The 18,881-nt window shown below is 50.9% G+C and overlaps 1 protein-coding gene, 1 long non-coding RNA gene and 1 pseudogene across 5 annotated transcripts; 1 reads left to right on the top strand and 2 right to left on the bottom strand.

The window, feature by feature from the left end:
• Positions 1 to 64: 64 nt before the first annotated feature.
• LOC100139144 (large ribosomal subunit protein uL4-like) lies at positions 65 to 8,679 on the bottom strand (annotated as a pseudogene).
• A 44-nt stretch (positions 8,680 to 8,723) lies between these two features.
• TIMM10 (translocase of inner mitochondrial membrane 10) lies at positions 8,724 to 11,320 on the top strand. Of its 4 annotated transcripts, none has more exons than NM_001046132.2 (3): positions 8,724 to 8,754; positions 9,234 to 9,350; positions 10,893 to 11,320. In NM_001046132.2, exons 2-3 carry the CDS (start codon positions 9,280 to 9,282, stop codon positions 11,092 to 11,094), a joined length of 273 nt encoding a protein of 90 aa, NP_001039597.1. In that variant the 5' UTR covers positions 8,724 to 8,754; positions 9,234 to 9,279; the 3' UTR covers positions 11,095 to 11,320. The 4 variants fall into 4 exon arrangements, with proteins under 4 accessions (NP_001039597.1, XP_005216595.1, XP_005216594.1 ...); XM_005216538.5 differs by having other exon boundaries at positions 9,266 to 9,350; positions 10,893 to 11,306; XM_005216537.5 differs by having other exon boundaries at positions 8,724 to 9,114; positions 9,266 to 9,350; positions 10,893 to 11,306.
• On the bottom strand, positions 11,176 to 18,495 carry LOC132342372 (uncharacterized). The gene is made up of 2 exons (XR_009490727.1): positions 17,989 to 18,495; positions 11,176 to 14,838 (listed from the first exon to the last, which is right to left on the bottom strand). It is a non-coding gene; the product is annotated as an uncharacterized lncRNA (long non-coding RNA).
• Positions 18,496 to 18,881: the final 386 nt, after the last annotated feature.

Genomic DNA, 18,881 nt, shown 5'->3' with positions numbered 1-18,881 from the left:
CCCCCCGATGGATGGGGTGGGGGAGGGGCAGAGAGAAGGGAGAGGGTCCAAGCTGATGGCTCACGAGTCCAGATGATACAAACCGAGCTCTATTTTGTGCTGAAGTGACCGGGACACGGTAGGCTCAGAGCAAATTTTTGCACTGAATTGAGATTTTTGCTCCCCAAAACAGAACATCTTTCTTTACTTTCTCCAGGGGTCCTGTGGTCTAAGAAGGGGACTGCTTTCGGAGAATGCGTGAGGGGGGCTGTGACTTACAAAGCTGGGGCTCCCCCAACCCTCCCCCCGCACCATCCCCACCACTTCAGCCATCCTGGCCTCCTTCCAATTCCTTCAATAAATTGCCTCCTTTCCGTTCTCGGGACTACCACCGTTCCCCTCCTGCCCTTTGTAAGACTGACTTCTACTCTGAAATGTCATTTCCTCCTAGAGGCCTCCCATGACCTTGAGTTCCTCTCCATCATCTCCGCATAGTTTATTTCCTTCTCGTATATTTATTGAAATCCAAAATCACCTCATTCATCACTGGAGTTTCTCTCTAGACTCTAAGCTCCAGTAGGGCAGGGGCTTTACCTTCCTGTTCATGGCTATATGCCTGGGGCCTAGCAAGTTGCCTGGGTCAGATGGGGTGCTCACTAGATAGATATTAAATGAGCAAATACTTTAGTTAGCTTAAATATGGAATGAAAACTCAGGGGCTTCTGCCTGGCATGATCTGAAAGCCTGGTTTGGGTACCAGTGGTTGAACAGTGCAATGTTGCTGATTGCCAGCCGTACTTAGTGTGAAGACGTCTATAACTTTAAGGGCCTGAAAATTGCAATGTGGAAAAAAGACCTCATCTGTTAGAGATACAGTTAGATGGAGAAAATACGGCTAAATGCTGACAACTGTCAAGTCCTGGTGATGGGTGATTAGCATCTGAGAATTCAGTATGCCGTGCTCCCCACTTTTCCGGACTTGTATTTACTTATTTTTCATGTTTCTCCTTGCCTCTCTGTTCAGGTCTTTATTCAAAATCAGCTGCCCCAGATGAGTTGGTGTTTATGGAATAAGCAAACGTAAGTGTGCGCAGCAGCCTTCTTTCCCTCTGGGGTAGCCTTCTTTCCTGCGGGCTTCTTCTCAGCTGCTGGTTTCTTGGTGCCCTGCAGCCTTTTTTCCCACCACAGGTTTCTTGCCCCGAACCCCCTTCTCATCTGATTTGGTGTCTAGTACTGCTGCCGCCTTATCCGGACGGACTCTGGTTCTTGGCCTGTTGAAGAAGGGCATTCTGGTGCGTGGTCTTTGCGTGTGGGTTAAGCTTCAACATGAGTCTCAGGGTTTTCAGTGCATTCTTTCTCAGGACTCTGCGATGAATCTTCTTGCGTGGTGCTCAGAGTGCTCTTTGGATTTCTGGGCTTTTCAAGAGGCTGCTGAGGTCTGTATTGAGCATCTTGTGCAGGGGGAGATTGTAGTTACTCTTGAGGGAGGCTGCTTGATGCCAAGTGCCATACAGCTCATCTGGCTTTCGGAGAGCGCTTTAAGTCCGAATGCAGAAACGCCCCACATGACCATCAGGAGCAAGTTTCAAAATGTTCAGCTTGCTTCCATTAATTCCAGGGATGTTTCTGAAGGCCCTGATGATACCACTGTCTTCGTTACAGATGAGGCTGGGTCCCCTGCGCTGGACACGGCGAGGGTTTCTAATTTTACCTCTGCCAGCTCTCATTCGCTGAGAGGCGTAGACCTTTCTGATGTCATTCCGGGCCTTCAGTTTCTTCAGAAGCAAAACAGCCTGCTTGGTCTTCTTATAGCCTTCAACTTTATCTTCAGCCTCCAAAGGAAGTTCAGGAGCTTCCCCTACACAATGACCTTTAGGCATGACCAGCAGTGGCGAGGCCGGGGTGGCTGGCGCAGAGCAGATGGAGCATCGCTGCTGCTCTGTACTCGCTCTGCGGTGCCAACGTCGTCAGGTCCTGGTTGGTGCAAACAGGTGGCCCCCACGACACGTATTTCCAGAAGCACCCTGGCCAGAACGGGGAGTCCCGCCACCTGGAACCCTGGGAATTCGAGCCACAGCTCTGCCGGTACCCCGACACTCGGCACGGGTTTGATGACCTGCTGATCGACTGGCGGCAGAGGGCTGTCTGTTGCTTTTGCGCAAGTTGGTGTGAACCTAGTTCACACTATCTGGTCGAGTGGGAGCCTTGAACACAGCAGGCAAAGTGACATTTCTGCCAGAGGAGCCCCCTTTTCGGAGCACACTGGGGTCAGTGGACAAGCGCACGCCGTGGCGGGGAGAGGAGAGCAGCGCCCACAGCAAATGTCTTCTGTACTTTTAAACTTTGCCCTAATAAATAAAACTCCAAAAAGAAAGCAACATTTCATTGTTATTGAGCAACTGTCATGGATTAGATACGCTATTTTTTCTGTTTGTTGTATAATGATTTTTAAAACTTCATTTTGAAATAATTATAGGTTTATAGAAGTTACATAAGTAGTACAGAAAGGGAACTGAAGGTTACATTTTACTTAAGATTTATCCATGAAAGCCAAATCTTACATAACTTATGCAATATCAAAACAAGGAAGCTGGCCTGGATATCATGGCTTGTATGGTGTTATGACAGCTTAGATTTGTATAAAACCTCCACCCACAATCAGGACATGGAACCATTTCACCCACACAAAGATCTGCCTTGTGTTATTCCCTTAGGCACACTTCCCTCCCTCTCCCCACCAAATCTAACCCTAGGCAATCTCATTAATCTTTTCTCTCATCGCTATAATTTTGTCATTTTCAGAATGTGGTTTAAATGGAATCATACAGTTACACAATCATTCATAAAATCTGATTTAAAAAAGTCCCGTCTAGGGAGCAGATTCTTCTTGCAAGAACCCATCTTCTTTTCCATGTAATTTCTTAATATTCCATATATTTATAATGTTTTCAAAAGCAAAAACCAGGATCACATATGTACAATAATATACATCACAGTATTATCTCAATAGACAAAACTGGAAACAACCCACAAGTTCATCAACAGGAGCATAGATAAATGCATTACAGCTGATTTATACAATCAAACACTCGACAGCAATAAAGAAAAATGCATAAGAGATACACACGACAGTATGGCTGAAATCTCACCAATGCTACGTTGAGCTAAAGAGGTGAGGCACAAACAGAAAGTAATGTATAATTTTGCTTACATGATGTTCAAGAGTAGGCAGAACTAACTGATGCTGATAGAAGTCAGAATAGAGGTTCACTGCAAGAGAGGGGATATTGACTGGGAAGGGACATGAGATAACTTTTTAGGGTGCTGGAAGTATTTTGTATCTTGATCTGGGTAATGGTTATAAAAATGAATATCTGTTTAAAAATTAAGATTCTGCATGTTATTACTTTACTGTCTGAATTTTATACCTCAGCTTAAAAAATTTATTCATTTTTGGTTGCCCTGGGTCTTTGTTGCTGTATGCCGGCTTTCTCTAGTTGCAGAGAGGGTAGGCTCCTATCCATCGCGGTGTGCGGGCTTCTCATTGCAGTGGCTTCTCTGTTGCAAAGCATCTGCTGTAGGTGTGCAGGCTCTGTGGCGTGGCTCAGGGCTTATCTGCTCCAAGGCACGTGAATCTTCCCGGACCAGGAATTGAACTCGTGCTATCTGCAGTGGTAGGCAGATTCTTATCCACTGTGCCTCCAGGGAAGTCCTATACCTCAATTTTAAAGTATCAGGGCATAGGGTTTAGCAGAGGTTGAGTCCTTACAGCAGTGCTGTAATGAGACCCAATGTTTAAAATCATGGCTTTCCCAGGAAAGTACATCGTGACCAACCACATAAATTGTCTGGCCCACCTTCTCCTACAGGCAGTGTACCCTTGCATCATTAACTTGCATCTTTAAATTTCGTTCACTGGGATGTCCCTTGAAGTATCCAGGATTGAGGTGGATTTTTTCTTGGGGTCAGGGGAGGAGGGCAGGGAGCAGGAGACAGGCATGCAGAGAAGCACATTGTCTTGTTCCCTGGTGGCTCAGACAATGCGTCTGCCTGCAATGCAGGAGACCCAGATTCCATCCCAGGGTTGGGAAGATCCCCTGGAGAGTGGATAGTCTACCCACTCCAGTATTCTTGTGTTTCCCTGGTGGATCAGACGGTAAAGAATCTGCCTGTGGTGTGGGAGACCTGGGTTTGATCCTAGGTTGGGAAGATCCCCTAAAGGAGGGTATGACAACACACTCCAGTATTCTTGCCAGGAGAATCCCCACAGACAGAGGAGCCTGGTGGGCTACAGTCCATGGGGTTGCCAAGAATTGGACATGACTGAGCAACTAATACCCTTCACACTCACACACACTCACAAATACCCTTCTTCTTCACCCAAACATGCTAGGATGGCTCTGGTGGCAGCTGCAATGGCTGCCTAATCATCTTTATGAAGAGATGGTCTGGGGCATCTACTTCAGTTCAGTTCAATCGCTTAGTTGTGTCGGACTCTTTGCGACCCCACAAACCACAGCACGCCAGGCCTCTCTGTCCATCACCAACTCCCGGAGTCCACCCAAATCCATGTCCATTGAGTCGGTGATGCCATCCAACCATTTCATCCTCTGTCATCCCCTTCTCCTCCTGCCCCTAACCCTTCCCAGCATCAGAGTCTTTTCCAACGAGTCAGCTCTTCCCATCAGGTGGCCAAAGTATTGGAGTTTCAGCTTCAACATCAGTCCTTCCAATGAACACTCTGGACTGATCTCCTTTAGGATGGAGTGATTGGATATCCTTGCAGTCCAAGGGACTCTCAAGAGTCTTCTCCAACACCACAGTTCAAAAGCATCAATTCTTCTGTGCTCAGCTTTCTTTATAGTCCAACTCTCACATCCATACATGACCACTGGAAAAACCATAGCCTTGACTAGACGGACCTTTGTTGGCAAAGTAATGTCTCTGCTTTTGAATATGCTATCTAGGTTGGTCATAACTTTCCTTCCAAGGAGTAAGCGTCTTTTAATTTCATGGCTGCAATCACCATCTGCAGTGATTTTGGAGCCCCCCCAAAATAAAGTCTGACACTGTTTGCACTTTTTCCCCATCTATTTCCTGTGAAGTGATGGGACAGGATGCCATGATCTTAGTTTTCTGAATGTTGAGCTTTAAGCCAACTTTTTCACTCTCCTCTTTCACTTTCATCAAGAAGCTCTTTAACTCTTCTTCACTTTCTGCCATAAGGTTGGTGTCATCTGCATATCTGAGGTCATTGATATTCCCCCCGGCAATCTTGATTCCAGCTTGTGCTTCCTCCAGCCCAGCGTTTCTCATGATGTACTCTGCATAGAAGTTAAGTAAGCAGGGTGACAATATACAGCCTTGACGTACTCCTTTTCCTATTTGGAACCAGTCTGTTGATCCATGTCCAGTTCTAACTGTTGCTTCCTGACCTGCATACAGATTTCTCAAGAGGCAGGTCAGGTGGTCTGGTATTCCCATCTCTTTCACAATTTTCCACAGTTCGCTGTGATCCACACAGTCAAAGGCTTTGGCATAGTCAATAAAGCAGAAATAGATGTTTTTCTGGAACTCTCTGGCTTTTTCGATGATCCAGAGGATGTTGGCAATTTGATCTCTGGTTCCTCTGCCTTTTCTAATACCAGCTTGAACATCTGGAAGTTCATGGTTCACGTATTGCTGAAGCCTGGCTTGGAGAATTTTGAGCATTACTTTACTAGCGTGTGAGATGAGTGCAATTGTGCGGTAGTTTGAGCATTCTTTGGCATTGCCTTTCTTTGGGATTGGAATGAAAACTGACCTTTTCCAGTCCTGTGGCCATTGCTGAGTTTTCCAAATTTGCTGGCATATTGAGTGCAGCACTTTCACAGCATCATCTTTCAGGATTTGAAATAGCTCAACTGGAATTCCATCACCTCCACTAGCTTTGTTCATAGTGATGCTTTCTAAGGCCCACTTGACTTCACATTCCAGGAAGTCTGGCTCTAGGTGAGTGATCACACCATCATGATTATCTGGGTCGTGAAGCTCTTTTTTGTACAGTACTTCTGTGTATTCTTGCCACCTCTTCTTAATATCTTCTGCTTCTGTTAGGTCCATACCATTTCTGTCCTTTATTGAGCCCATATTTGCATAAAATGTTCCCTTGGTATCTCTAATTTTCTTGAAGCCATCTCTAGTCTTTCCCATTGTATTGTTTTCCTCTATTTCTTTGCACTGATCGCTGAGGAAAGTTTTCTTATCTCTCCTTGCTATTCTTTGGAACTCTGCATTCAAATGGGTATGTCTTTCCTTTTCTCCTTTGCTTTTCGCTTTCCTTCTTTTCACAGCTATTTGTAAGGCCTCCTCAGACAGCCATTTTGCTTTTTTGCATTTCTTTTTCTTGGGGATGGTCTTGATTCCTGTCTCCTGTACAGTGTCAGGAGCCTCCATCCATAGTTCATCAGGCACTCTATTAGATCTAGTCCCTTAAATCTATTTGTCACTCCCACTGTATAGTCATAGGGGATTTGATTTACATCATATCTAAATGGTCTAGTGGTTTTCTCCACTTTCTTCAATTTCAGTCTGAATTTGGCAATAAGGATTTCATGATCTAAGCCACAGTCATCTCCCAGTCTTATTTTTGCTGACTGTATACAGCTTCTCCATCTTTGGCTAAAAAGAATATAATCAATCTGATTTTGGTGTCAACCATCTGGTGACATCCATGTGTAGAGTCTTGTGTTGTTGGAAGAGGGTGTTTGCTATGACCAGTGTGTTCTCTTGGCAAAAATCTATTAGCCTTTGCCCTGCTTCATTCTGTACTCCAAGACTAAATTTGCCTGTTACTCCAGGTGTTTCTCTTGACTTCCTATTTTTGCATTCCAGTCCCCTATAAGGAAAAGGACATCTTTTTTGGGTGTTAGCTCTAGAAGATCTTGTAGGTCTTCATAGAACTGTTCAGATTCTTCAGTGTTACTTTTTGGGGCATAGACTTGGGTTACTGTGATATTGAATAATTTGCCTTGGAAACGAAGAGAGATCATTCTGTCGTTTTTGAGATTGCATCCAAGTACTGCATTTCGGACTGTTTTGTTGACTATGATGGCTACTCCATTTCTTCTAAGGGATTCCTGCCCACAGTAATAGATATAATGGTCATCTGAGTTAAATTCACCCATTCCAGTCCATCTTAGTTCGCTGATTCCTAGAATGTCAACGTTCACTCTTGTCATCTGTTTGACCACTTCCAATTTGCCTTGATTCATGGACCTAACATTCCAGGTTCCTATGCAATATTGCCCTTTACAGCATCAAACCTTGCTTCTATCACCAGTCCCATCCACAACTGGGTGTTGTTTTTGCTTTGGCTCCATCCCTTCATTCTTTCTGGAGTCATTTCTCCACTGATCTCCAGTAGCATATTGGGCACCTACTGACCTGGGGAGTTCATCTTTCAGTGTCCTTTCTTTTTGTCTTTTCCTACTGTTCATGGGGTTCTCAAGGCAAGAATACTGAACTGGTTTGCCACTCCCTTCTCCAGTGGACCACATTCTGTCAGACCTCTCCACCATGACCTGTCCGTCTTGGGTGGCCCCACATGGCATGGCTTAGTTTCATTTAGACAAGCCTGTGGTCCGTGTGATCAGATTGGGTAGTTGTCTGTGATTGTGGGGGAATCTAACAGGAGGTGAATAAAACATACTGTATACTTGACTCCTCTTTCTATAAGAAGGCGCCTCGCTGGTCTCTGCAACCCCAGAGACAGTTCAGGGATCTCCGCACAGCTGTACTCACCCGAAAGCCCTCTTGAACTCTGGCTCTCAAACCTGCCCGCACAGGGAAATCGCAGGGGAATTCTACAATGGACCTGTTACGTAGTTAGAACAGGAAAAAGGAGCCCAGAATGGCGGTGGCTAAAACACAAGGAATGGGAAAGCCCAAGAAAACAGAACAAAGGAAGGTCTGAGGACCAGAGTGAGGCCCTCAGGTAGAACAAACAGCACTCCTGGCGAGCCCAATTTACATAGGGCAGGCCCAGGGGAGGGAAAAAACATATAAAAAGAGGAGCCTAAGGGCTGGGGCGCTGTCTCTCCCCCGTCTTCGCGCCGTTTGGGTCGGCATTCCCTCACGCCTGGAAGATGTATTTTCCTTTATTTTCTAAATAAAACAGAACTGTAACACGGAGCTATCCAAGGGTTTTAACCTCCGTCGCTTCAAATTCTTGCTGACGAGACAGAACCGAGGAAATTACACACTCCCACGACATACCGATGTCTGGGTCCTAGCCTCGGGGATTCTCATTTATTTGGTGCGAAGTGGGCCCTGGACACGGGTGATTTTAGGCGGCCCAGGTGGGGTTACATGCATCTGAGAACTTCAGTTTGAGGACGTGCTTCCTTCTCTGCATCAGACCTGCACTCCGACGTCAGCCCCTCCCCGCTCCGGGGGGCGGAGGGTGAGGTTCACCGAGCTCGGTACCCCTGCCCCCTCTGACAGAACCGATAAACTCAAGCCGCTCCGCCATCCCCGCTAGGGACCCTAACTCTACCTGCTGCGGGCGCTCTACGGCCCGCCGCAGCCTCTATGGTACCCTGCAGTCCTCTCTAGCACCTGGAGGACTCCCTCACCTCCGACGGGAGCCAGCCACTCCCTCTCTATGGTGGCGGATTTCCCGGCGCCGCCCGCGGCGGGGTCTTCACTCCGGAAGCGCGGCCTGAGCGGAAGGGAGGCGGGACTTCCCGCCGGCCGCGCCCCACGTGCTTCCGCCCTGCCCCATCCGCGCGCGCGGTGAGTTTGTGGCCTGTGCCCGACGTCAGGGGCCCCGGGGGCGCGGGGAGAGGCCCGGGCCTCGGGGAGAGGCTTGGAGCGCGCGGCGACCCCGAAGACGGCGCCGCCGCTCCAGGGCCGTGGCCCCGGGCTCGGCCCCGGAGGGCCGCGTCGCATCGGATCCGCAGGGCCCCGCGCGTTCGTGCCGGCCGTTTGGGGCCCCGTCCCCGATCCCCTCCTCTTCTCCCGGAGAGACGCCACCTTGAGGGGCTGGGCGTCAGGGTGCCGGGACCCGCTCTGCAGGCCTGCCGTCGCCGGCTTTGCGACCTTGGGCGGAGCCTCGGTTCCCAGGTCCGACGCTGGGTGCTTGAGCTTGCCGAGGTCAGCGGCCCCTCCTGGTCGGATGCCCTTGGGATTCCTCCACGTCCTGCAGCCCCTGGACGGGAAAGCGGCTGGGAGGGCTGGGTGCTGACCGTGATGTCTCCCCCGCCCAAACCCAGGAACTAGGAGGCCCGCACGTGATCTCTTCCAGGGCGCAGGGCTAAGATGGACCCACTCAGGGCCCAGCAGCTGGCCGCAGAGCTGGAGGTAGAGATGATGGCCGACATGTACAACAGGTAAGGCCGGTCCTGCCCCTCACGTCTTAGAGAATGCTCCCAAGTCATCCTCTCCAAGGGCAGAGGTGGGCGACTTCCGAAAAATCTTCCTCTTAATCTAGGATAAACTGAGGTCCATACTTAGCTTCCCAGCACCCACCCCCACGTAAGCATGCCCAGTGGCTGAGTCGTGTCTGACTCTCTTCCATCCCTTGGACTGTAGCCGGCCAGGCTCCTCTGTCCATGGCATTTCCCAGGTAAAAAGACTGCAGTGGGTTGCGTTTCCTTCACTCACCCCCATGGTTAAGGGCTAATGCAGATGCAGTGTGGACTGACTAGAAGGACTTTGACATTGGGATTGGGATGGAATTGATGGAGGAGCCGAACAGGAAGAGAAACGAGGCTCTGGTTGGGTTCTGGGGACAGTAGAGCAGTTGCCTTTTGACAGATCCTGCGTAACCCGTTTAGCAATGCTGAGCACTTTATAGGCATTATCTTTTTATAATCTCCACTGAGTTCCCTTTTCCCATTTTTAAGGTGAGGACATTGAGGCTTGTAGAGGTTCAGCAGCTTTCTCAGGGTCCACAGCTCGTCAATAGCAGTGCCAGGACCAGGACTTCAGTCTGACTCCTAATGAGTCATCGGGCAGATTTGGGAACAAATCACAGACACATCAACCACCACTACTGTGGCCTTGGGCAAGTTACTTGGACTTGTAGACTGGTGGTTATCCCAGCTATAAAGTGGAGTTCATAATAGTACCTTTCCCATAGAGACATTATAAGTATTAAATGTTAAAATATAAGACAGACTTATCAAGCCCAACACAGGTAGGCAGTCAACAATTATCTGCTCTTTTTATTGGCTAAAACTCTCCGGTATCTTCCTTTGATTAGTTGGGTTTGTCTCGAAGGCTATATGTGAGAATAATTTTCTGAAGTAAGCTGTGAAGTCAGGCTTCATGCGTGCGTGTAAGTTGCTTCGGCCGTGTCCAAGTCTGCGACCTCATGGACTGTAGCCCACCAGGCTCCTCTGTCTGTGGGATTCTCGAGGCAAGAACACTGGAGTGGGTTGCCATGCCCTGTTCTAGGTGCTGTTCCCCGCCCAGGGATCAAACCCACGTCTCTTACGTCTCCTGCATTGGCAGGCGGGTTCTTTACCACTGCGCCCCCAGGAAGCCCCCAGTCAGGCTCCCTGGGGTCGTAGCCCAGCTTTATGTGATCCTGAGGCTCCCTGTTCCTTCACTCCCTCATCTGTAAAAAGGGGGTAACGATCGTGCCAACTGCATAGAGTCATTCTAAGGACTGCGTGGCAGAATCCACGTCACGCACTTAGCGTGATGTCCGGAACGTAGCCAATACTCAGCTAACGGTTCCTGTCTGATGAGTCAGAAACACGGGGTGACCATGGGCTCAGACAAGGGCCTCCCAAGACGGTGGAGGCGCAGATTGGGGGTTCACACTGCCTTCCTGGCGGGTGAGATCAGGGTAGCAGGGCAGGAGTGGTCGCGAGTTCCTGGTTTGCCACAGCAGGCTGCTGATCCGACCTGGCCCTTCTTTCTAGAATGACCAGCGCCTGCCACCGGAAGTGCGTGCCTCCCCACTACAAGGAAGCAGAGCTGTCCAAGGGCGAGTCCGTGTGCCTGGACCGATGTGTCTCCAAGTACCTGGACATCCATGAGCGGATGGGCAAGAAGTTGACAGAGCTGTCTATGCAGGATGAGGAGCTGATGAAGAGGGCGCAGCAGAGTTCTGGGCCTGTGTGAGGCGAGGCAGCACACCCTAAGGTGCTCCCCCTCACTCCCCACCTGTCTCCTAAACGTGCCCCCCGCTGGGCGTCATCTGTGAAGACTGCCAGGCCTGGACTCCTTCCGGAGGGTCTTCAGGAGCTGGGGTATGATGGAGCCCTTTCCCAGGCGGGCCCGTGACTGTGTGTGTGTGTATATATTATATATTAAAACAAATCTGTTGGCATGCACAGTGTGCAAAGCAGTGTGCCTGGCACTTGGGAGTGAAGGCGGCAGACACAGCCTCTACCAGCAGAGGGAGTCTGACGTGTTTAAAAGCAGAGACCGGTCCTGTGGCTTAAGTGGGCAGTCCCCATCAGCCGCTCGCTGTGTGACCCTGACCTCACCGTGCTTGGCTTCCTCATCTGTAAAGTCGGGGGACAGTCATAGGGCTGGGTGAAGGTAAAGTGAGTTAATGTGAATGAACCACTTGCAGTAATGGCTGGGCCACAGAAGGTTCCCAGGATACTTCTGGTTTTGTAACAAGCATGTGCTTTGTTTGGTTTGGCTGCGCTGGGTCCCCGTTGTTGGGCGCGGGCTCTCTCTGGTTGCGGTGTGCGGGGTTCTCGTTGTGGAGCACGGGCTGTAGGCACAGGGGCTTCAGCAGCTGCAGCTCACGGTCCCAGTTGCTCCGCGGCAGGTGGAATCTTCCTGGACCAGGGATCAAACCCGCATCTCCTGCATTGGCGGGTGGCTTCTTCACCACTGTACCACCAGGGAAGCCCAGCTTTTTATGTTTAACAACTGAAGTGCAGGCAGGCACATCATTTTCCCAAATAATGGAAAAGAAATGATTTAGAGGAGTGGGTGGAAAGCAGGTGGAACTTAAGTAGCCACAACGTCTTGGTTCTAAACGGCCATAGCGGAACACGTGAAGGGACCCAGCGTCACGCACGGTGTGTGTGATCAGGGGAGGGCCTGAGTGTAACCGCCATTAGCCATCTGGGGTCCACGTGAGTCCGCACTGCGGACCGCTCTCCTCGCCCTTGGTGGGATCTGCAGTCCGATCCACCCAGCAGGCTAGAGGCCATCTTAGGAAACGGGGGCTCCGAGAGGTGGTTTCTGGGTTACAGGAGAGGAGCGGTAGCCTGGAGGCCAGGACGGACTGCACGAGCTGCCTCGCAGAGGGGAGGCCGCAGCGACGCCTGTCCTGACGGTGCCCTTGGAGAACTGTGGCTCAGAAAGGGCGGCTCGCTGCGCCGGGAGCTCCGGTGACCCCAGTGCTGCTGTGGTAGCAGAGCCTTCAGAGCAGAGGCTGGCGTCCGGCATGTAACCTCACCGGGCCCTGGGCGCGCAGGACAAGTAGAGGCAGTGCATGTCAGGCTTACAGAGGACAGGCTCAGGGAGCTCCCTGGCCGCCCAATGCTTGGGTCGTGTCACCTTCACTGCCAAGGGCCCAGGTTCATTTCCTGGTTGGATAACTAGTATCCCACAGACTGCACGGAGCATCCGGGAAAAAACAGTCCAGATCAGGTCAGACCGCCTGGGGTGAAAGTTTCAGTCTGTGTGCTCCTGGGGAGGCATCTGATGGCTCTGTGCCTCAGCTGAGTGCGTGCTCAGTCATGTCCGACTCTTGGCGACCCCATGGACTGCAGCTCACCAGGCTCCTCTGTCCATGGGCGTCTCCAGGCAAGGAGACGAGTGAGTTGCCATGCCCTTTATCAAGGGATCATCCGACCCAGGGATCGAACCTTCGTCTCTTCCATCTCCTGCACTGGCAGGCAAATTCTTTACGGCCAGCACCAGCTCAGTCACCCTGTGATAAAACCAGTTCATCGAGTTGTCGTGAAGATTAAATGTGTTAATCATAACTAAGGCACTTGGGAAAGTGCCTCCCTTTCCCATGTTAAATACTCATAATGTTACCTTTTAAAAAAAAATTGTTAACTTGGATGTAAGGAGACATGAGATAATACCCCCAGAAAAGTTAAAAAACCGTTGTTAAAAATCACCTCCAGGCTGGGCTGAGAGCCCGTGTCCAGGTGCTGCAGTGCTGGTGTGGGCCAGCAGGTGGCGCCGTCCGCCCACGGGAGTCCGCCCGCTGGCGCCGGTCCGCGGGCATTCCTCGGGTCCTCAGTGGGGGTTGTGCTAGGAAGGGTGAATGGTGAGGAAAACAGACTGTGCCTGCCCTCAGGTTTAGCAGGAAGTGTCAGGAGTTTCCAGGGTGCATCGCCGAAACATATTAGAAGCAAGGGCGGTCGGGGTGGAGAGAAGAGGTTTCAGCTACAGACAGCACTGCAGAAAAGCTCACGTTGGAGTGGGATGGGATGGGAGGTGGGTGGTGGAGAAGAGACCTGTCTGAGGCCGGGCCGGCGCAGCTCCACAGAGCCTGAAGAGCTGTGTTAAAAGGCTGGGTGTTCTCTGAAGGGCATCAGCAAACTGGAAGGAGGTGAACCCTGGCGGTGAAAATGACAAATCTGCATTTTAAAGGCTCCCTCTAGCTGCCAGCCGGGTGGATGGCGGTAGATGGATGACATGGATTCAGGGGAGACATGCCAAGGATCCAGTGAGGAAATGGGTGTGTGTGTGTGTGTGTCTGTGTGTGTGGATTCGAGTACAAGTACCTGTTGAGGGCTTCCCTGGGGGTCCACAGGTTTAGCGTCCACCTTGCAATGCAGGGGACGCTAGTTCGATCCCTGGTCCAGGAGGATCCCACGTGCCATGGGGCACCTAGAGCCCTCATGCCACAACAAAAGGAGCCACCGCGATGAGAAGCCCGCGTGCTGCAAGCAGAGAGGAGCCCCTGCTGGCCGCAGCTGGAGAAAGCCTACACGAGGCCACGAAGAGCCAGCACGGCCAAAATGAACAAGAAATTAAAAAAAACCTATTGTTGCCACATCGTGCTAGTGAGTATATTATTTCATTAAGATCCGATAACAGCTCTGAGGCAGGTACTGTGGTTCTCATAGATGAGGAAGCTGAGGCTCCCAAAAGTAAGTAACTTGTGAAGGGTCCGAGATCAAGCAGGTGGCAGGACTGCAGCTAATTCAGAGCCCACTTTCACCCACTCCTCTGGGTCGAGGTGAGGGTGGACTTGGGGAGTCTTCCTTAATATGTCAGCAAAGTCGTATCTCATTCAACAATATCTGCTGTTGCCTTGCCACGTGCAGAGAGCTATAGAAGGTGTACAACGTGAATTAGCTGGGTCCCTGCCTTCAGTGAGGGCTTCCCAGGAGACGCTAGAGGTAAGGAATCCCAGTAAGAGATGCAGGTTCAATCCCCTGGAGGAGGGAATGGCAACCCTTTCCAGTATTCCTGCCTGGAGAATCCCATGGACAGAGAAGCCTGGCAGGCTACAGTCCATGGGGTCGCAAAGAGTGGGACATGGGGTGGCAAAGAGTGAGTTGGCATGCGGGCTGCCTTCAGTGAACAATATAGGGGGCGGGAGGGGAGGCCTGGAGAGGTGAACAGACCTGTGAAGGGTGGTGGAATAGGCGAGGCCCGCCTTCTCGGCTGAAGAGAAGGGTCAAAAACTCAATCCTCGTGTGCGCTCGCTAGACTGTCAGATTTACAAATTGAGTGTCTCGTGAAAAACCAGGACTTTGGCTTCTTTTGAAAAGTTAGAAGGTCTGACACATCTGCCTCCTTTTCTGCGTGGCGGGGGTCTGCTGGAGGACGGGCGGAGGCTCCGCCGTCCAGCGAGCCTTCCCTACCCCGTGTCTCCCCTCCTCCTCAGCGCTGCACCATGTGCTCCCTGGGTTTTCAGCCGAGCCTAGCCGGAAGCTGAATGAGAAAACACGAAAACACGTCATCCGGTCGTCCTGTCCAGGAGCGAGCTGTCTCCAAGGTGGCTTCTAACGACCCACCCACTCTGCTCACTGCTGTTCATCCCCAGTACAATCTCCTTCCAATGTGCACCTGACCTTGAGAGAGGCTTTTGGTTGTTGGATTTTTTTTTTTTTTTCCTTTTTTAAACTTTTTATTTTGCATTGGAGTATAGCTGATTGATGGGCTTCCCTGGTGGCTCAGCAGTAAAGAATCCGCCTGCTTATGCAGGAGATGTAAGTTTGATCCCTGGATTGGGAAGATCCCCTGGAGAAAGACATGGCAGCCCACTCCAGTCTTCTTGCCCAGGAAATCCCATGGACAAAGGAACCTGGTGGGCTGTAGTCCATGGGGTTGCAAAAGAACCGGATGTGATTTGGCAACTAAACAAAACATAGCTGGTTAACAATATGATAATTTCAGGTGAACAGCAAAGGGACTTAGCCATACATATACACGTATCCATTCTCCCCTAAATACCCCTCGCATCCAGGCGGAGTTCCATGTGCTATACAGTAGGTCCTTGTGGGTTATCCGTCTTAAATACAGTGTTCACTCCTCCTCGTAGAGGCTTGCATCTAACGAACAGAACACGGCAAAGGTGATGAACACTGCGACCAAGGCCCAGGCACAGAAGAGCGTAATGGCCGTCCCTGTAGCGTTCCTCTTGCCCCCACCATCCCCTCTCCTCTCACTTGGAAACCCTCAGGAGGCGGGCTTCCATGTTGTCAGCTGCCCTAGGAAGAGACCCGCATGGTGAGGACCTCAGGCAGCCTCCGGCGCACAGTCAGCGCGGAACTGAATCCCGCCAGCACCCACCCGAGTGAGCTGGGATGCAGGTCCTTCTCCTGTATCAGATGACACCAGCTCTGGCTGGCACTTTGCAGCCCTGTGAGAGCCCCTGAAGCAGAGGACTGAATGGACCTGCACCCTGACTCCCAGCCTAGGAAGCCGAGATAATAAAGGTTGCTTTAAGCCATTATTTTCTGGGGTCATTTGTTACAGAGAAAGAGTTAACAACCACTAACAGTTCTCACAACCGTTAACGGTTGTCAGAGAATATGCTCGGTCATTCTACACCTGTGCCTGGAAGGATCGAGGCGCCGTTCCAGGCATCTGCGGTTCACCATGGAACAGGACAGGTGAAGATCCTTGTCAACCTGGAGTTTACATCCTAGGGCAACGGTTTTACATAAACCTCATGCTGCCATCTATCGGGTCGCACAGAGTCGGACACGACTCAAGTGACTTAGCAGCAGCAGCAGCAGCTGCATGCTGTTTTGAAGGAAAGAAGGGAGAAAGTTCTTAACCTTTCAGCTCTTGGACCGCTCTGAAACTCCCAACAAAAGCCACAGACTGGTTCTTTGGAAAACTGTATGCGCACATAGGGTTTTGTATGCAATTTCAGGAAGTTTCATAAAAATTCTTGTGGGCTGACCTGAGGGAAATCTTGTGACAAGCATCAGTTTGAATGCTGGGGCAAAAAGAAGCAAGACAGAAATTAAAGTACCTGGGGAGAGATAGGTACTAAAATCAGCCACTTTTAAAAAGTAATTAAGCTGCACCAGGTCTTAGCTGCAACACGCAGGATCTTTCTGGTGCGGTATGTGGACTCCTGCTGGCGTCATGTGAGGTCTAGTTCCCTGACCAGGGATTGAACCCTGGGCCCCCTGCGTTGGAAGCATGGAGTCTTAGCCATTGGGCCATCATCAGGGCAGTTCCATAAAATCTGTCCCTCTTATAATTGTGATGAGTGCTATGTAAAGGGATGACCCCCTCCACCCCAGGTCTGAGTGCTCAGAGAAGATGGTCACCCTGAAAGCGATATGCGTGAGAGACACCTGAAGGTTGGGTAGGAATTTGCAGGGGGACGGGTGGGGGAGGGGGGTGGCTTCTGTGCTAAGTCACAGGTTAGTGTTAGTGGTGGGGGCGGTGGGCGCTGGTCCCTGCCCGCCAGCCCACACGGACCATCAGAGGAGACACACATCGTGATGAAATGTGCCAAAGGGCAGCTCAGATACCGCACGAGTCATATAGCAGAGGGACTTATTGTTGGAGTCAAAGAGCCTTCCTGTAGGAAGTGACGGTTAAGTCAAAATCTGGATGATCAGTAGATAGACCAGGACAGAAGAATGTTCCAGGCCCAGGTGGGAGAACACGGGGTGTTGCTGGATAAGGCCAGGTCACCCCGGTGAAAACACAGAGGGGAGATGCCAGAGGGGGAAGGGGGCGGCAGGAGGGCCCAGATGGGCCCGGAGGCGCTGCTGGGAGCCTGGACGCTAGCTCCACAGGCTCGGGAAACCACCAAGGGGAGTGGCCTGTAATTCTCCCTGGAAGGCAGACTTGGATCTATGAGTGGAATCCGGAAGGTCAAGGTGGAAACGCTGCAGGAGCCCAGGTTGGATCTGATGAGGCCCGGGCTTGTGGGACAGCAGTCGATGGAGAAGAGATCTCTCTCTCTCTTTAAAAATAAAAAAAAGTTTGTCCATGTCACTCATGACCAGGGATCGAACCCAAGCCCCTGCAGGGGAAGTGCGGCGGGGGCGGGGGGGGCGGGTGGTCTTAGCCACTGGACCGCCAGGAAGTCAGGCATCAGAGGTCGGAACCGCAGGCTCACCAGTAGGTTGGATGTGGAAGGCGGGGCTGGGAGCAGAGACCGGATTACTCCAGTTTGGGCTTAAACGACTGCGTGCAAGGTGGCGCTTTTACAGACCCAGGCAGCAAGGGAGAAGAGCGAGGGAGGGGGGAGGAGGGTCATTTTCCGTCGTCACTGAGCACTCATCGTCTTAGAGGATCCCGTACAGCTGGCCTGTCTTTACTTTCCAGCTGCAACCTCTCGCCACAGCCCCCCTCCGTCTACGCGCGCTTCGGTCCGGGCGCACCGTCAGCTCCCACAGTGGTTCAGCGTCCTCCTCGGCACTGTGTCTAGTCGCTCAGTCGCGTCTGACTCTTTGCGACCCCACGGACTGTGGCCCGACCCAGGCTCCTCTGTCCTTGGGGTTCTCCAGGCAAGCATACTGGAGTGGGTTGCCACTTCCTTCTCCAGGGGAATCTTCCCAACCCAGGGGTCCAACCCGCGTCTCCCGCATTGACACGTGGGTTCTTTACCGCTGAGCCGCCTGGGAGGCCCGTCCTCCTTTTCAGCGCGGATAAGTCAGACGCGGGAAGTCTTCCATAGTGCGATCTCGGCACCGCAGCCTCTGCAGGGACTCCGTCCTGCCCTCTAGTCTAGATCACCGCCCTCCCGGGTGACGCGTGACAGCACAGAATCTCTGTCCCGCACGGCACTTCCTTTAGACGCAACTGCGCTTGCCACGCCATAATTTGATTTCTCGCTGCCTCTCCTCCAGCGGACTTCATGTTCTCTGAAGATAGACTCTGTGTCTTATTCATCCTCCAATTCCCTAATGCCTGATGCTTCTGAAAGTATTTAAAAATTTCTTTAAAACTGAGACATAATTCACATGATGAGAAAATCCACTCTTTTGAAGTGTTCGCTTCAGTGAATGCTAGTACATGCACAAAGCTGTACAATCACCACCACTATTTAATTGCTCATTTTCTTCACACCCCCCCCCCATTTCTCCCTCCCCTGTTGTTACTGTTGGTCCTTGTTGGTTTCTTTTTTTTTTTTTTCCCCCTTTTTTTTTCCTTGTTGGTTTTTGACGACTAACCTTCAGTCTCAAGGTATCTGCCCGTTTTCGGCATTTCGTATGCATGCAGTCCTATAATATGCAATGTTTTGCGTCTGGCTTCTTTCCTTCAGCATGATGTTTTCAACTTTCGTCCATGTTGTAGCATATATCAGGACCTTTTTATGACCAAATAATAATACGTTGAATATTACTTATGCATTTTTTATTTTAGTTTAGTTTTGGTCACCGTGCAGGGCGTGTAGGATCTTAGTTCCCCAACCAAGGATCAAACCCAGGCCCTCAGCAAGGCATGTCCTAACCACTGAACCCCCAGGGACTCCCGCGACACACATTTTTATTTGTCCA

This window comes from Bos taurus, chromosome 15, assembly GCF_002263795.3.
Source record: "Bos taurus isolate L1 Dominette 01449 registration number 42190680 breed Hereford chromosome 15, ARS-UCD2.0, whole genome shotgun sequence".
NCBI lineage: Eukaryota > Metazoa > Chordata > Mammalia > Artiodactyla > Bovidae > Bos > Bos taurus.
This window is presented reverse-complemented; position numbering and strand designations above follow the sequence as displayed.